Source organism: Varanus komodoensis, unplaced genomic scaffold (genome assembly GCF_004798865.1).
Source record: "Varanus komodoensis strain SLA01 unplaced genomic scaffold, ASM479886v1 scaffold2, whole genome shotgun sequence".
NCBI classification, from domain to species: Eukaryota; Metazoa; Chordata; class Lepidosauria; order Squamata; family Varanidae; genus Varanus; species Varanus komodoensis.
Genome location: NW_025335568.1, coordinates 63,651,077 through 63,666,630, shown reverse-complemented (window position 1 = coordinate 63,666,630; position 15,554 = coordinate 63,651,077). Strand labels below are relative to the sequence as shown.

The following is a 15,554-nucleotide window of genomic DNA, read 5'->3' as shown; positions in this document are numbered from 1 at the left end:
AATTCTGGATTTTCCCCCTGGATTTTGTATATAGTGTGCCTTCCTCTCGTGTGTGTGTGTGTGTGTTGTGTTGATCCCCTGGGGTCAGTTATGCCCCCAAAGACATTGCAGGGTTAATCATCTTAAAAACTGCAGAGTCCTGCGCTTGTTTTGCCACGAAAAGCCCAGGCCAGTCCGCTGAGAGTCTGGTATCTGGAGCAGATGGTGGGACAGATGTCGTGGCAACATAAATTGGCTCTCTTCTTTGATTTTTATTGTGGCTTGCAGTACATGATTGCCTTTTGGCAGCGCCTTTTGCAGGTGTACATTTTCAAAGGGACTACAAAAACAAACAAACATAAGAGAGCTGTGTGTAAGATGAGATCAACCAACAGGAATTCTAAGGGGAGGAAGAGACGCCTGGGTGCGGGACTGCTCAGGTGAGGTTTGCCCTCACCCGCAGAGGTTCTCCCTCAGTGGTGGATCAGGGTTCTGTTCCCCTAGCGTTCTATCACTGGTTATGTTCTCTGCAGGTGATCAGGGTTGGAGCCTCACCACAAATCTGCTCTAAGCTGAGCTGTCAATTGCAGAACATGTCATGAATCAAACATTTGTCTTTAATTGGGTTAACTCACTTTGCATTTTGGCTTGAAACTCCACATTAAGAAAACTAAGATCATGGCATCTGGTCCTCTCACTTCCTGGCAAATAGATGGGGAAGAAATGGAGGTAGTGACAGATTTTATTTTCCTGGGCTCCAAGATCACCGCAGACGGGGACTGCAGCCAAGAAATTAAAAGACGATTGCTCCAGGGGAGGAAAGCTATGGCAGATCTAGACAGCATACAAAAAGCAGAGACAAAAGTGCATATAGTCAAGGGTATGGGTTTCCCAGTTGCAATGTATGGCTGTGAGAGCTGGACCATAAGGAAGGCTGACCACCGAAGGATTGAGGCCTTTGAATTGTGGCGCTGGAGGAGACTCTGCGAGTCCCTTGGACAGCAAGGCGATCAAACCGGTCAGTCCTAGAGGAGATCAACCCTGACTGCTCTTTAGAAGAACAGATCCTGAAGATGAAACTCACATACTTTGGCCACCTAACGAGAAGGAAGGACTCCCTGGAGAAGAGCCTAATGCTGGGAACAATTGAGGGCAAAAGAAGGAGGGGACGGCAGAGGATGAGGTGGCTGGATGGAGTCACTGAAGCAGTCGGAGTGAGCTTAAGTGGATTCCAGGGGATGGTGGAGGACAGGAAGGCCTGGAGGAATGTTGTCCATGGGGTCACGATGGGTCGGACACGACTTTGCAACTAACAACAACAACATTTTGCATTTTGAAGATTTTGAATTGCATGAGTTAGTTATTTTTATATCCCCTATTTTTTTCCTTCCGAAGGAACCCAAGAAGGGTTACATCATTCTCCTCTTCCTCTCAATATTATCCTTACCACAGCAACCCCGTGTGGGAGGTCCGGCCAAGAGTCTGTGACTGGTCCAAAGTCACCCAGTGAGTTCCATGGCTGAGTGCAGACTATAACCCAGGACTGATGGGTTAATTTAGGAGGTTAGTAAGGAGGTTGCCTTATATCAGAGCCAATCCATTTGTCCACTAGCCTATTTGTCCACCTAGCTTAGCACTGCTCCCTGGCAGGAGGTTCCAGGCACAGAACATCTTCCTCTGACCCCATTAACTGGAGATAGTGAGGTCGGATCCCGTGCTTGAAGCTTTTCTTCCATGCCAGACCTATAGTCCTGCATGCAACATGGATCATGTAGCACATGGGTTTAGGGAGCAGTCCTATAGAAGCCCCTGAACTTGAGACTCTGGTGCCTTGCCAGGTTGAAGGCAGCAAAAGTGATCTTTCAGTATACACGCATTGTGGGGTCATTGAGGGGTTGTCAGAATCTAGCCCTGCTCAATCATTCTCATTATGTGTCAGCTCTTCTGGAAGAAAGGAAGTGAGAAGAGTCCACTTGCACCATCCGCACCTGCGCAGTTCTCATGCCTTCCTACCTGTGGAGACCATCTGTCTGCAGAGGACGTCCTCCTCTCTCCAAGGAAGTCCACCTTAAGAATTTTGAACCCGATTCTTGAAAATGGCATCATGAGTACCACTAATTTAATATGTATCCTCCAAGTCATCATATAGGAAACCTTGTAAGAAAGTAGATCCAAATACACTGGGAGAGGGTAGACTTGGCAAACAATGTAATTCGGAAAGTCTGAGAATCAATTTTGGGGTGGGAATCCATCAGGTTCCCTGGTCTCGGGTGCCCAGTCGCCAGTCCATGTTGACGTGGCTGTCAAGGTGGGAGTAAGCAGTAAGGCTACTGTCTTTGCAAATGACCTCCGATTAGGTAGGCCTTCCCTGATTAGTTCCAAAATAAGTTTTACGTTTGTTTTTAGTCCAAATTTTAAGTATTTTACATTTTTAAGCTGGTTTAAATCTCTTGTAAAGTGCCCAGAGCTTTTAGGAATGGGCAGTGTGTATGTGTTTGTGTATAAAATCTAAATAATAAATAAGAGTAACTCTTATTTCAGCTGGGCCCATGGATAGCTCCAAAAGTCATAGCTGCCAAGCACCTTTGCTTCAAAAGGTGATTGGCCGCACTCTTTGGGAATAAGGCTATCAGCGGCTCTTAGTCATGATGGCGGAGGACTGCCTGTAGCATAAAAGGCAGAGGGCCTTGGACTGACATCTTGTGGGGCAGGGGGAAATACTGCAGCCCCCCACCCTGTTGATGGGCTTCTCATTGGGGCATCTACATGGCCATTGTGCAGACTGGTTGCCGGCCTAGAGTTCCTCTTGTTAGGGTCCAGCACAGCTTCTCCCAAGTTCTTGGCATCGACACACACAAACCATGTCCCTCCAAGCAGTGCCTGGTTCATTTGCCTGGTGCCCACCACCCATTGCATTTCTAAGACATCTGCAGCAGCTGGTCTGACCTTTTTTCACCTTCTTAGTTCTCCATAGCTAAGACGGAACACCACATGTGCAACGCTAGCTTGCAGAGGTTGGTGGGAGTCCACGGGGTGACATTTCCCCTGCAGGCTGCTGAAGTGCTCACACCTGGTGTAGGGGATCCATTAGGCACTCGACCTGCTGTTATAGTGTCCAAAAGCAAAACAGGAGATAGTCCAGCCAGCCTAGACAGTGTGTGAGCTGTCCTAGGATGCACAAATGGGACAGACATGCATGGAAGCCAAGCTCTGTGCAGGACTTTAGTGCTGCTTTGTGAAAATTCATCCATGCAGTAGCGATTCTTTTCACCATTTTACATCAGCCGTGGAAGGACCATTTATCCTTAAAAAAAAGTTATTGCTCTAATTCCCCCTGCCCGTCGGGCTCCTCTGAGACAATTGCCCTCTGGTGTTGTTTAATAAAGCCATTTCCTCCCTTTACTCTGTTGCCTTCCCAGCGCAGAGACGATAGTAAAACTATTATTCCCTGCCCTGGAGGCTATGACTCTGCTTAATGAACAGCACATTATTAAACATTTATTCCACTTGTTTGGAGCATAAACTTCTGCTCCACTGCTGCTTTGCTTCCCCCTCTCTTTGGAATAGTGAATGGGAAGGCAGGGGGTGGGGAGGTATACATTTCTAATGCACGTTCCCAATATGAAGTTCTACACATTGAAGGGGGAAACACAGGAGATTGTTCTACCTTAAAAGTCACCTAGCAATAACTGGGCGGGTGGATAGATAATAGATGGTAGATAAGATAGAGAGGGAGAGAGGAGAGATGATGGATGATGGATGGATGGATGGTAGACAGACAGACAGACAGACAGACTTGGATGGATGGATGGATATATTTGAATATCTGGATGGATAGATAGATAATAGATGGTAGATAAGATAGAGAGAGGGAGAGGAGAGGAGAGATGATGGATGGATGGATGGATGGATGGATGGATGGATGGATGGTAGACAGACAGACAGACAGACAGACAGACTTGGATGGATGGATGGATGGATGGATGGATATATTTGAATATCTGCATGGATAGATAGATAATAGATGGTAGATAAGATAGAGAGAGAGGAGAGATGATAGATGGATAGATAGATTTGGATGGATGGATGGATGGATGGATGGATATATTTGAATATCTGGATGGATAGATAGATAATAGATGGTAGATAAGAGAGAGAGAGAGAGAGAGAGAAAGAGGAGATATGATGGATGGATGATAGATAGATTTAGATGGATGGATGGATGGAAAGATATATTTGAATGGATGGACGGACTTAGATGGAGAGATGATGATGACGATGATGGTGGATGATAGAGAAAGATGTGCCAAAAGAGGAGCCTTAAGGACTGAGTTGGACTGCTGGCCAAAGCCCAAAGATGCAAGGTGCTGCCACAACCCCAGCAGCCTTGCAGGATGCCATGCCCTTGGCAACACTCCAGCAATACTGGCCATCCCCACCCACCTCATTCCCACGAATGGCGTTGGAGGTGGCAGAGCACACAGCCGAGCAGGAATGTGCGCTCAGGCGTCCCTGGCCCAGGCCACCCTTGTGCATCTGAACCACCTTGTACGGGGAGCCAAGTGTAGCCTTCTAAGCAATGAATGGCAGCCGCCTTCAGCCGCCTCAGTAAATCGAAGTTTGTTGCTTGCCTGCCAAACTGGGAGGAGGAAGGTAATCAAACACCCGAAAGCTCCACATGGGTGCAATGCTACACGTGACTGGTAGGGAAATGCTGGGAGTTGTGGGGCCTCATCCTGCCCAAATAAGTGCAGGTTTGCAGCCTGGACGTGGCTGTGGGGCTTCATTCGGACTCTGTGTGTTTGGGTTAGGCAAAGGGTGACAAGCTGTGCAGGGCTGCTGGCACTGGATGGCATAATCGGCGCAAGAAGGTGGCGAGCGCAGCAGAACGGCGAGATGCAACTGGTCAAATGTTGCGTGCTGGGATGCGCCACCGGGCCTGTCCTTTCCTGCAACAGCTCCTGTTGCTGGTGCTGTTAGATGTTCCTGTTACGCCCTGTGCAATGACCCCGTCATGCTTCCCCTTTGCCCGATCAATTGTCCTGCGCCAGTGACCACAACTGCTCGCTCAGTGGTGACTTAATGCCTCTGGGGCAACCCAAAGCAACAGAAACATCCATTTGCTCTAGAATTTACTCCAGAAAGCGTTCTGTCTTCCTTGCACAAGCAGTGAGGCCTGTTCGAAGCATCTTGCAGTTGTGGATGGGATACAGTGGGGTGGGAAAAAAATCTGCAGGTACATAATGCTCTCTTGGCTTCTGCACAAGCGCATACCGCACTGGGGCCCCCTTGACTTTTCTGACTCTTTATGTCAGATTTGTGAGATGTGGTCCTTCACTCCATCATCAGCACGACTTTGAGCAGTTTGCACAAACTGCAGAGTTAAAACCTGGATTTTGTGCAAATTTCCACAAATTGTTGTTTGAACTTTTGCAAACTGCAGCCTCTTTTAAAACTAGAAGTCCACATGTTGGTGTAATTCATGTCAAACCACGTCAGCATGAGAGCAGGGTTAGCAGGATGGGCTCCACAGGGCTGAGCTGAGAAAATTCATTGATTTTTCATCCCTGTTGAATTCCTCGCACATTCCTGTTTCGGGGTTCAGATGGCTCCCCAAGCATTCCTAAAACTTTCTTTGGATGTATCTCGTCCCTAGTCAGCGTGCATAACAATGGATGAGCATGAACACTAAGGGATCATGCAATCCCAAATAGAAACAGATGAATTAATATATTTCCAGTACATGTCTTTTTCACAAATGTTTATTCCTAAATCTGTTTTGTCCTGTTTCCAAATCAATGCACTTACAAAAATAGCAAAAAAAAAAAAAAAAAAAAAACCTTTTGAAGGCAGTTTTTGGCATCATTTTATCCTAAACATCCATTAATTAACGTATTTCACTCTAGCATACCCACTTTTGCATGCATTTTAAGCTATGGCATAATTTTGTTTAGGTGTGCTTTTTGATCTGAGAACTGTATTGCAAAGTTGGGAGAGGTGCAAAGCCCATAGAATAATTGTCTTCTAATCTGTCTATCAGTCCAGCAACTAAAATCAGGTCAGTTGTACTAAAAATGCAGACAGCACAAAATTCTCAAGCATCCCTTCTCATGGCATCCCATCATATGCTGCAGCAAAGTTGGTAGGCTTTGAAACTCTGCTGGACATGGCAGATTGCCAGACAATTATATTTCTCCAATAAACCTTTGACCTGAAGAACAAATATTGTCTTGGCCTTTAAATCAGTGGAAGAGAGGTGAGTGCTGAGTAAATGAACACAGAATGCAGCAGATAAATTTGCTGGGGACGTGGATTCTCTTTATATATGTGTAAAGTACCTCCACCTCCGTGTGCCCTTCCCTAGTGAGATCAAAGGGGAAAGGGCTAGGAGGAAGACCTTCTCCGCAGTTGCTTCTAGTTGCACCTAGAATATGGAATCCACTCCCCAGGGATATCCACCTGGTACCTACTCTTCTTTCTTTTAGGCTCCAGGTGAAAACTTTTTTATTTAAACAATTTTTGGTTGATTTGATTTGATTAGATTCTAATATATTTTGCTATAGATTATTATCTTAATTAATTCTGGTTAATTGGTTGGTTGTTTTTACTGTTGTGTGTGAGTATATTTTATCTGAGGTGCTCTATTCTTTTATTGTTTTATCTTGTATCTGATTCATACTTGTTTTATTGTAATGGATGTATGCTTTTATGCTCTACTAATGTAAGCCACCCAGAGAAACTTCAGGTTATGGGGCAGGAAAAAAATAGAAATAAATAAATAAATGGGAGATCCCATATGAACATTAAAATAGCATTGTGCATTGGTATCAATAATAGCTGGAGATCCAGACTTTGGTGCCTTGGTTGATAGCAGTAGCACTGCAAGGGACATCCCTGTTCTCTTGTTGCAAGGGCTCGGATTTCCATTTTGGATGCTGCACGGGCTCCTGAGGAGCTGCGGAACCTGCGAGCTGCCACCCTGAACGCAGCCTGCCGACTTTGTAACACTGCTCATGGGACGCTCAGCATGCCTCCTGTCTTTGCAGACTCGGGAAGGCAGCACCACCACGGCTCCAGGGGTCCCTTACCCATGGATGATGAGCTAGGCTCACCTTGGTGAGAATCCCAAGCTTGCGGCCTTGGCTTGACAGATGTCTGATGGTGCTCTTGTCTTTGCTTCATGCTCTTCAACCAGCGGCAATCCGGCTTCTTGTAATGCTCTTGCCATTTCCCTGCTTGTCCATTTTCAGAGGCAACTGTTTTGAGCTACGATGGAAGCATGTTTATGAAAATACAGCTCCCTGTGGTGATGCACACAGAAGCGGAAGATGTGTCCTTGCGGTTCAGATCACAGCGAGCCTACGGCATTCTGATGGCCACCACTTCGAGGGAATCAGCAGACACACTGCGCTTGGAGCTGGATGCAGGACGAGTTAAGCTAACAGTCAACCTAGGTAACATTCTTCCCCAACTCCCACCCTAAAATTAACATCTCCAACATCCTTCTTCATCTTTGCCTGCAGCCATCTATTCAACAGCCTGTTGCCACTGAAAATAAACTCTCTTGTATATATGTGCCTTGAACACATATATATGTACGTGCAATATGTCTCTGTTTCCAAAGTCCATTGTTTGTATATTTTTAATTTTATGTCTTTCCCTTGCACACTCCACCATAACCGATGGGAATTCATTTTGGACTTCAGTCTGTTCTAAAAGAGAAGACCAGTGAGTCCTGTCATTTGTAGGGGGACGGGCTTTTAAACATTTGCACCACACCAATTGGCCTTTAGCCGCAGGCCTTTCCATGCTGCGGTGTTAGGGAAATGAGTCCTGATCCAGTTGGCTGCTCTGGTGCAAAGAAGGACCAGGCACATCGGGTATCTCCATTCCCACTCCGCGGGGGGAAAGGTCTGCTGATGTGTCGGCATGGCGTTGTCAGATCTACCTGCCGATGCTCAGTGGGCGTTTCAGGTGCCCCCGTGTGGTGCTGGACTTGGCTCTCCCACGCAATTCTGCACTGGGAGGCAGGGGAATCGTATCACCACCAAGCAGCCCAATCCACTGAGCAGCGCAAATTCTGAGGCATGATACGTGTGCGTTTATTCGCAGGGATGGAGCCCATGTGAGATGGTGGGCCCAGACTTGCACTGGCCAGAGGAGTACGTTGCTCGTGTGAATGCTGGCTTTGCTCAAGGCTGACTCCAAGCATCAAGTAGCATGAATGATCAGCATGCAGAGCACATGTGCAAACACAGGAAATGGGTATCTTTTCAAAAATGGAACAATAAAATGCCACCATGTTGGTCTTCTCTGTATAGCAGCCTGACACTATATGCAGTCCTATCCAACCCATCCCCCACTCCCGTTCCACCTTCTTCCTCTTCTTCCCCCTTTTCTTTTAAACCACAAACGTCATTGTGATATATTTTTGTATGTCACAAATAACACAACCCTTCAATGCCCAAAGTCTGCGGCCCTCGGCAAACAGCCATGCGAACACAAACCACGTAAGCTCTTCTGCAGAAATAAAATCGTGCTTTCTTAGGGTTTTTGTAGCATTTAGAAATGATCAATCGCTGCTTTATTCATTGTGGAACCTAATGCAGGTTTACCGGAATGACATCCTTTTGTGAGATTATTTTCAAGACCTTTTGCACAGCACGCTTAAAAACTAGCTCTAAGGTGATTTCACTTTTAAATTGCGAAAAGGAGTAGGGCCGACTGAAATATTCAAAGCCCATTTTTAAGGAAAGCTAGGTCATTGAATTTGGATGAAGTTAATTAGATTTTGCGGTAGGGAATTTATACATCTCAAAGAGGGAAAGGCTTCTTTCGCTTCATACAGAGCCCTCTAGTGAAAATTTGGAGTTAGTGCACGGTGAAGCATCGCTTCAATTCACAAAATGGCAGCAGAAGAATGGTCCTTTGGAGAAAGCTTTCTGTAGGAAGAGGCATGTAGTGGTGTTCCCTGGCTGTTTGCAACCACTTTTCTGATGCGGTTGACGACACATGACAAACTCAGCTACATGGAAACAAAATCTAGGGGTTTTTCTTTAAATATATATACCTACATATCCTCAAAGACCTTACAGAGGAGTAAGAGAATGCACTGGTCATTTGAGCATCATCTTTTAATTTGTCAATCTAAAATCTAGCACAAGGAACTCTTTGTTTTACAATATGGTACGAATGAAACCAAAGCATCAACTATTTTATTTAGAAGCCCCAATTACCACAAGGGTTACACCTAAAAGTTAGCACCTCTTTCCAGAGGGAAGGAGGGGAGAAGTCAGCTTGGTTCATTATCCTAAAATGAACGGAAGGCTTTGTGATGCAATGACAGGAGCACTTGCTCACTGTTATCTAAATGTTGACTAATTAAAAACAGCTAAGGGTATTCCAGAGGATGAGAGACGATCAGAAGTATCTTGAACATTATGCTTAAACCATTAAGCCTGACAAATTGGATCCTCCTTTGAGGTATTCACTGTGATCCCACATGTGTGATTTTGTGTTTGGCTTGCACCGTTCCCCATTGTGATGGAGCACTTTTTTGTTATAACAATGGAGAAGATCGATCTGTTCTTTCATACATGGGGGAGAAGGTTGCAGCCAGCCTAAATCCAGCATCTGGGACAGCCGCCACAAGCACTTTCCCCCACTTGGATTTGTCACCATGTAGCTTTGTTTGAGATTGGCCATATTTTCTTTTACCCTATATTATCACTTCTATTTCTAAAGTCTTCTCACCATGTATCTGCGTTCTACGGCAATACGGAAAGAATCTGAACAGAGTGGCCATGTTTGCATGTGTCTGTCCCCGGAAGGGTGGAATGTGATTTTATTGGATGTCTGCAGCGATTACTTTGAAGGATAAATTTTCATTTCTCATCTATTCTTCCCCATCTAGACTGTATCAGGATTAACTGTAATTCCAGTAAGTGCCTATTCAAAATTTTTAAACTTATTGTTCCTACATTATGCAATATTCACCCTCTTTAAATTAAAATGCGGTGTGTACCATTTTTGCATAGTTAAATGGCTTGCATTTGATAAGTTGTAGCAAATGACACAGGTGTGAAAAGGAATCATCTCACAATGCCCTGCATGGCTTAGACTTGTCTGGATTCCACCCTCAAAATGGAATGTGGATTCGGGGGGTTTCAAGGGGAGTTTAAAGAATTTTAATAAGGCTGGAGAAATTTCAGAGTGCCTTCAGATGTCACCCAAAGGGCTGTAAATTAAGGCATATCTTACGATTTCTCCTCAGAATTTTGAAGGACACCAAATGTGCTTCAATAAGATCAATAAAACTTCAGGCAGGAAGGACCCTGTTTGCATATCTCTAGTATTTCTTTATCATTTGACCAGCAACCTGCCTTTTAACTAATACATTTAGATCACTTTACATCCTACAGAAACCTCACTATGCATGACCTTTGAAGTTCTGAAGGTGACTTACAATTTAAATAAACAAAACAAGTCACTTATCCTTGCAGAAATAATACATATTTGCTACATTGTTTCCCATCCCCTATTTTAAAAATATCTGCTTCCACCTAAGAGACCCAGGACTGGTCAAAAGGCCGATCTGCTGAAGCTAAGCAAATTTACACATTATAGGGCCTTGATAGGAGATTGTTTTGGACTGTTATGTACTCAGACTTGGCCTTTATTGGGGTAATTGCAAAGCATATCCTTGTTGCGGTACTCAATGAAATGCATTCACAAACACTTAACAAAAGGTCAACAAAGTTTTGAATCTGCAACAATGTTTGGAAATATGCATTTGCACACTTTAGTCCACGGGGTAAAGGTGCATACTTTTGAAAAGTAAATGCAAATGTGTGCGCATTTCCCATGGAAGTGGGAACAGGATGAAACAGGACAAAATGTAAACAGGAGCAAGCTGAAACAAGCTTCAAAGTGATTTTCAGAGAATTTAGGTGAGCAAAACAAGTGCTGGTTCTCCCAACCCACACAGGTACTAGGTAAAGCCATTATTATCAGCAGAATAAATAAATATTCATATAAACAACAGTGCCTCTGACCTCACTGTTTAACATTTGTCCTCATCAGTGGAGAATTGTCTTAGATTAACATTTGCCCTCATCAGCTAATATGGGCTTTCCTCATTCAGCAGCTAAAGCTATTTTAAATCTTATTTCAATTGCCCAAAATCTGTTTATACAATCTTAAATTAATTAGAACAAAATCAACAAGTATGGAAATCTTACGTGCAAATTGAAGGAAAAGTTTTGTGGGGGAATCATCCTTCCTGACAGATCGTGCCAGCAGCTTGAATGAAAGGGAACACGCTTGTTCCCCCTTTAATGTGACTTTTCATATGGTTCTTCTTTCTTTATTTCTTTCTTATTGATTCTCATGGGAAGGGAATGGACTATGTCTGCTTTCAGGTTGGGTTATTTCTTCCCCCATGTGTCGGAGGGCACAGGAAGGCTTTGGATACAGCAGGTCAGTGGCCTGTCCCAGCACCCCCTCCAAAAACCCACCTCCCTTTGTCCTCTCCAGCACCAACACTGCAATGCTGAAGAAGCACAATTAGCAGGCCTGGTCTTCAGAGGTGAACCTCTATTTTCCCCTTGTAGGAGGAGATCAAAATTAATCCTATGACCATAAGCTTTATTGGGTTAATATATCCATTCTAGATGAGTTCTATCACATTAAATTCAAATTACTGTCCTGCTTCTTCACGACTTCTGTTAATTTAATGAGGATGCTATGTGGGATCCATGCACACATTTGGCTGATCCATGGACATCACAGATTATCTGTGCAACCAAGAGGAAAAAGTCAATAGCACCGATCTTCACATCAGCAAACTATCAGGTAAACCTTGAGCAGCTGTGGAGAAAGTTGCTTTGTGGATTTGCAGAAACTATCGAACTACTATCATGCGAAACGTAGTCATGGGTTCTTGTCACAGGCAACAGTCATGAAAGGGAAAAAAGGAACTCCAGATACATGGGGCAAGTCAAAAGGTTTGCCCTCAAAAAGCATTAGGTGACAGGGACTTGCAATGTTTCTTTAAAACAAGGAAAAGTTCTCCAGGTCCTTTTAAGGGCCAAGTCATGCACCACTGAAAAGGTATATTTGTGATCCTAGGAGCCAAGGAGTTGTCTCAGAACTCCTAATATAGAGTGAAAACATCTGGATAGCCCTTTCGAAACTCCACCCCTCTTCCTCAGTATGTGTTCACAGTTGCATGACTTCCTTGGGGATGTAGACAGTGGTGGACCCAGTGAAGTCCATGTACAGAGCCTGCCTGGTTCGATTTGTGCCGTGAGAAACTTCACGCACACCATGGGGAACCCATAAAATGAAGATGATTCGTAAAGAATAGAGCAATCCCTAAATACATCAACTTCTGTTCAGGCGTTCTGAGTCCTGCAAAGGTTGTCATCATAAATTTATATCCATATAATTCCTTCTTTTTTTGTAGCTCACCCAAACAAAGAGTCTACTCCAAGATCACTCCCAATAGCTTTTGCTAAATGCCATGCTGATTAGGAGTAAAAATGGGGGTTTAGTCCATGCTTTTATAGCCTGCAAGGTTACATTTGTGTGATGGTTTCTTTTGCACACTTATCCTATAAGGTCTCTTAGACTGAAATGTTTTTATTATGTGTCTTTCATTATGCTTACTGGGTGAACTGGTGATAATTTTTTAACCTTTTTGATATCATTTGGATTAAGATGCTATGTTCTGAAAGAGGAGTGTGGACTGTGATTTTATTTTGAGTCTGTGGATCTCCCAAACTTTCTATAGTAAGTACAATAGATTCCAGTTTTCCTTTTTGCGGGGTGAGGGGAGGGGAGGGGAGGGGAGGGGACCAAATGTCACGGATCATATTGGACAAGAATACTTGTCAGCGTTCAGCCCGATGTCAGAGGCTGTGGCCAAGTCAAAGCTAAACACTTCTAACTCCCATCATGTTTAGCTGGACAGACTGAAGTGTGTGTTCAGCTCTCCATTTGAAGACCAAGGGACATGAAAGTCGTTAACTTCAGCCAGAATTTTGCTTGGATTTTCATGCTACAAGCAAATTGCTATTCAGTTCCCATTCATTTTTTGGTTTGGTGGGATGGGGGTAGTTTGTTTGTTACTGCCAAGGACATTGTTTTCAAAGCCATTTGAGTTTTTTGCTCCTGGAACGCTTGTAATGTGGCCTACCTATTCACACATACACACACACTCACACATGTGTGTAAACTTACCTTCCAGGTGTCTTCTTGTGATGAACAAACTGTGAATTATGGGTCTTTCTAGATGTGATACCATGAAACTGAAAGTAAAAGAAGGAAAAATACCCAATGGGAGTAGATAACCATGATGGCAAATCCCAATATTTTTGATAAGTGCTCTCAATCTCATGTGTTCTTGTAGTTTGAATTTAAATGCCCCACACAAATTATATGTGAAAGAAGCATGTTTAAAATTTTACAAAGAATAAATGTAAACGGTGGAACTTGAAATGGTAGATCAGCAAGAAGATGGAAAAAATCATTTTCTATCAAGATGGTTTCCAGTCTTAAAAACTGTCTGAGAAATGGCTGTTTGGTAAGGGAGAGGAAGCACTTTTTGGTACACCTGGAAAGGACTTGCCCTTCAAATGGGCCTCCAGACAGAAGAATAAGCCCAGGTAGACAGAAAACGAACATTCATTGCAAACTCAGTAAGAACCCTTGATTATTTCTGCACAATCCATTTGATCTCTGCAGGTAGATGCTACAGGAGGTAGCTTAGATTCCGTAAGGAATACACCCTCATTCCTTCCTATGAGCAAACAGGTGCTGGAAAGAAACCAGTGAGAAACATAATGTCTACCTTCTTGTGTAAGATCTGAAACAAACATGCTTGGCCGTGTTAGAGTGAGCTCTTGTTCGATGGTCTAACACACCTGGCAGCCGATACCTGTGGACAATTAGAAAGCCAGTGGGCAGGGCACTGGTTGGTTGGTTGCTACTTCCGGCATTCGAACTGCACACGGAAACAGACCAACCCATATGTAAGTATGTTTAGAGAAGTGGGCATTATCCTGCAACCACCAAGTGGGAACCAGAAGTGTGTGTGTGCAGACCTTTGTGCTCAGTGGGTAGAATGGCGCTGTGCTGAATTTTTCAAATAGCTTTGGCCATTTGTTGGTGGAGGGAAAGAAGAGAAATTGTGGGAAGGGGTGAGGATTTGGGGGAAATTTCTCAGAATGTAGGGCTACAGTGTTTACCTTACTGTAATAAGGAGGTTGCTAAGGAAGGCATGTTCTTTGTTTTCCTATTTTTCACCCACTGTATCCTTGCCACCTTTCCGGTTTCTTTGGCTTCCTGAAAGCCATCCTGGAAAACCTAACCTAGAAGGCAATGGCTGTGCTGCTACCTGGTGAGTGCCGGAAAGCTGAGCAGGGGCCTCCTTCTCCTCCAAAGGACTTTTAAGAACCACAAAACCAAGCAAAGCCTCTCTCAGCTTTAGGCCCTCCGCAGACAGCGGTATCAGAAAGCCCCAAGGGAGGGCATTCCAAGGATTTCTCTGAAATTCGCAGTGTCCCGAGGAATGAGGCAGAAAATGTATTGCCTCTTTTGCAGGGGAGCAAAGAGGCTGCAAAGGCCAGGCAGGGTTCCCAGTACAGACTAGTGCAGAAATCTGTCTGTCGGCCAGGAGTGCGGAGGCATTTTGGGCTGGTTCGTACGTGCTCGTTCCTGTTCCCATCGAGGTGTGTGTAAGGAATCTGCTGGGAGGTGAGGATCTATCAGCTTCCCTGGGCTGGGCTCCAGGCTCCAGGCAAGTGGGGACACTTGCCCTGAGTTCCTGGCCAGTGCTCCCAGCACTCTTGGGGTGCCCACCAGCAACCGAGTGCCATGCAGTGTGCGGGCAGTGTTACTGGCAGCTCTGATCAGGGAAGAAGGCTGGTCTGGTCGCCAGAACGGCTCCTGGCATGCCTGCTCACATCCGCCCTCTTCTGTACCCTGCAGCCATTGGGAAGGACCCAGCTGCGTGACTCGGCTCACTTTGCAGGGCCCGGCAAGCATATGAGGAAATCTGGGGATACCGGAGGGTCAGGCATCCTGAGAGTTGTCGTGCGAAACACAGGAGTGTCCCAGACTGGGGAAAACTGAATGAGTACAAAACCAGTCATGCTGGGGGTGTGCTCTTTCCATGCTTTATCAGACTTGCCATCATTAAACTATTGGCAATCAGAAAGCCTTGCTCATATACTGCAAATCATGCTGAGATCTCTCAGTGAATTGCTTCTGTTCCTACCCCAGGCAACCACGTGCAAAGACCTTCTCCGGTGTGGGAATGCGCATGAAATGCTTCCATGGGCAGGGCTGCTTTTGCAGGCACATCTGATTCTGCACCAGACTGGGAGTGCTGAATCTGATTAGCAACACCATGTGAAGTAAATTCAGGAGCAGCTAATTTGAAGCCTGTAACGTAAAACAAATGAAACTGTTGATTGGTGTGCAGTGGTTTAATCACTCTTTTGCCAAGCTTTGATTTCACTCCTTGTGTAGTTTATTAGTCCTGTGTTTTAGCAGAAGTGAACAGCTATACC

The 15,554-nt window shown here is 44.7% G+C and overlaps 1 protein-coding gene across 1 annotated transcript in view; it reads left to right on the top strand.

Moving 5' to 3' along the window:
* NRXN1 (neurexin 1) overlaps positions 1-15,554 on the top strand; it is a 1,090,172-nt gene that overhangs the window by 502,777 nt on the left and 571,841 nt on the right. Inside the window, 2 exon segments of the mRNA XM_044428877.1 lie at positions 7,230-7,433; positions 9,893-9,919. Of these exon segments, the coding sequence (XP_044284812.1) occupies positions 7,230-7,433; positions 9,893-9,919 (231 nt within the window).